General features: G+C 62.6%; 1 protein-coding gene across 1 annotated transcript in view; it reads right to left on the reverse strand.

Moving 5' to 3' along the window:
* The window catches only part of PLEC (plectin), a 35,735-nt gene extending 33,772 nt beyond the window's left edge, over positions 1 to 1,963 (reverse strand). The window contains exon 1 of the mRNA XM_008056717.1: positions 1,432 to 1,963. Coding sequence (XP_008054908.1) covers positions 1,432 to 1,963 — 532 coding nt within the window. The remainder of the gene's footprint in view (positions 1 to 1,431) is intronic.
* Between the last annotated feature and the right edge of the window lie 227 nt (positions 1,964 to 2,190).

Raw genomic sequence — 2,190 nt, forward strand, 5'->3', positions numbered from 1 at the left:
CCCAGCCCTCCCTCCCCCCAAGCCGTGCTGCCAACTGCCCGCCCAGCTGGCCCAGCCCAGCCACAGACAAGGAAGAAGAGAAAAGGAGGGGAGGAGCTCCCACTCACCACACCCAAGACCCAAGAACAGGGAGGAGGCCAGTCTGTCAAATGGCTGAGGGTAGGCAGGGGTGCCAGGTGAGGGAGGCCAGGAGGAAGGCCAGCCCCATGGATTGGGGACCTTGACTATGCACCCAGCCAAGCGGTCTTCATCTCACACCACCTATCAGGAAACAATGTCACCCATTTACAGAGATGCTGGAGAGGCCACACGACCTGTCTTAGGCTATGGAGAGAGCCAGGAGGCTGCCCTTCACCCACAACTTCACTGACGCTCCCAGATGGGCTCCCGAGGCAAGCCAGCTGTGCCCTAACCTTGGACCTGGCACCTGGAGTCCCTCCCCATTTCCTTGGAAAACCCCTGTCCACCCTGCTAGCCTCACTCAGGCCCCCCTTCCCACCCCCTAGAGAGCAAGTTGCTGCCCAAGTGGTAAGCTACAAAGAGGGAGGTGGGGGCCAAGCCTTGTGCTGGGGGAACTGGGTTGCCCTGAGCTGGTATTGAAGGCAGAGTTCTCCAGGAGCACAAGTGTGAGTCTCAGGCTGCATGGGACACATATGCCCACCCGGGTCCTAATGCTACAGGCGCTTGGGGGCAGAGTGAGAGGCCTCTACAGGATCTGTCCTGTCCTCTGTTCTGCTGCAGGATTCTCCTGCCTGGGGCTTGCTCTTCTCCCACTCCACCCAGGGCCACTCCCAGCTATCACCAACCCTAAGCTGGCCAAGTATCCAGTTACTGGTGGTGTTCAGCACCCTCCGTGCAACACTGAATCTGAGCCACAAAACTAACCGGGGCACAAAACTAACCAGTGTGCAGACCTGAGGCTCAGAGAGGTCCAGCAGTTCACCTGGACCACACTGCTAGACAGCGGCTATACCCATCCCATGTCAGCACTTCTTCTGCACTCCACTTCCTCTGGGCAGGGTGGCCTAGGGGCAGACAGGCTACTAGGATGGAAAGTTCAGGCGTGAGTGGGAATGATGGCGAGTGCAGTGCCAGAGAGAAGGCAGGAGGTGCCAACAGCCAGCCGTGACAGCCTAAGCACCACAAGCCCCGTTCCCAGCCCCGGCATGTGCCTGGGGATGGGCTAACAACAGACCACAGGCTCCTCCTTGGCCTACCCACTCCAAGGTCCTCAACACAGGAGGAGGAGCCATGTGGGTCCGTCCACTGACCAGACCACTGCCTTGGGCAGACAGGGCGCCACCTGCTGGTGTGAGCAAAGCTTGTAGACACAAGCTGTCCACCCCAGCCCACCATGCCTAGGCCCTGAGGACACTGATAGTCAGTCTCCCCTTTCCACCCCTCAAGACCTGGGGCCAGGATGCAGCTGACCTGTGACTGGGGTGGGTTCCGGGCCTGGCCTGGCCAGGGTCCCCAGGGTGGTGGCAGGCACCAGAGGGATCTCAGGTGCCCCCTCCTCCTTCCGGCGGTAGACCCGCTGCTCCTCACGGGTGGAGTTGTCAGCCAGTGGTGGCCCCCGCTTGGGTGGAGAGCCCAAGGGACCCTGCACAGCCTGCACATGGGGGGTGCGGCGCGCAGGCATCACCATGGCGACAGGGCGGCGCACGCGCTGCAGAGAGGCAGGCACAATCTCCGGTGGCAGGTGCAGGTACTGGCGCAGGTGGGCGATGCCTTCATTGGTGAGGTACCAGTAAAAGTGGCGCCAGGCAAAGGTCTCGCGGACTAGGCCCCGTGATCGGAGGGAGGCCATGGCACACATGACCTGCAGGTTGGTGACACCGGGCACGTGGGGGTGCAGGCTGCGGGGTCTCCGGTCCTTCTTGGCCACCATCACACCCTCACGGAAGAGCACCTCGTAGATGGCTCGCAGCTGGTCCCGCGGCATGAGCATGCCAGCCACCATGGCTGCCGGAACCCAGCGGGCGGCGCAGGAGTGAGAGCAGCGGGCGGGGCACCCCTGATGAGGCTCCCTCAGCACAGGGTGCGACAGGGACTGGTGGCAGGGAAGGCAAGCTTGAGCTCTAAGCGCGAGGGTGCAAGCTCTGGGCTGTGCAGCTCGTGGCGCCTGGCTCTATGCGATTCCTGCCGGCACTGCCGCCTGCCCGACAGCCTGTGTGAGCCTCCCGCCCT

Source organism: Carlito syrichta, unplaced genomic scaffold (assembly GCF_000164805.1).
Source record: "Carlito syrichta isolate Samal-C Ts95f unplaced genomic scaffold, Tarsius_syrichta-2.0.1 Scaffold302450, whole genome shotgun sequence".
NCBI lineage: Eukaryota > Metazoa > Chordata > Mammalia > Primates > Tarsiidae > Carlito > Carlito syrichta.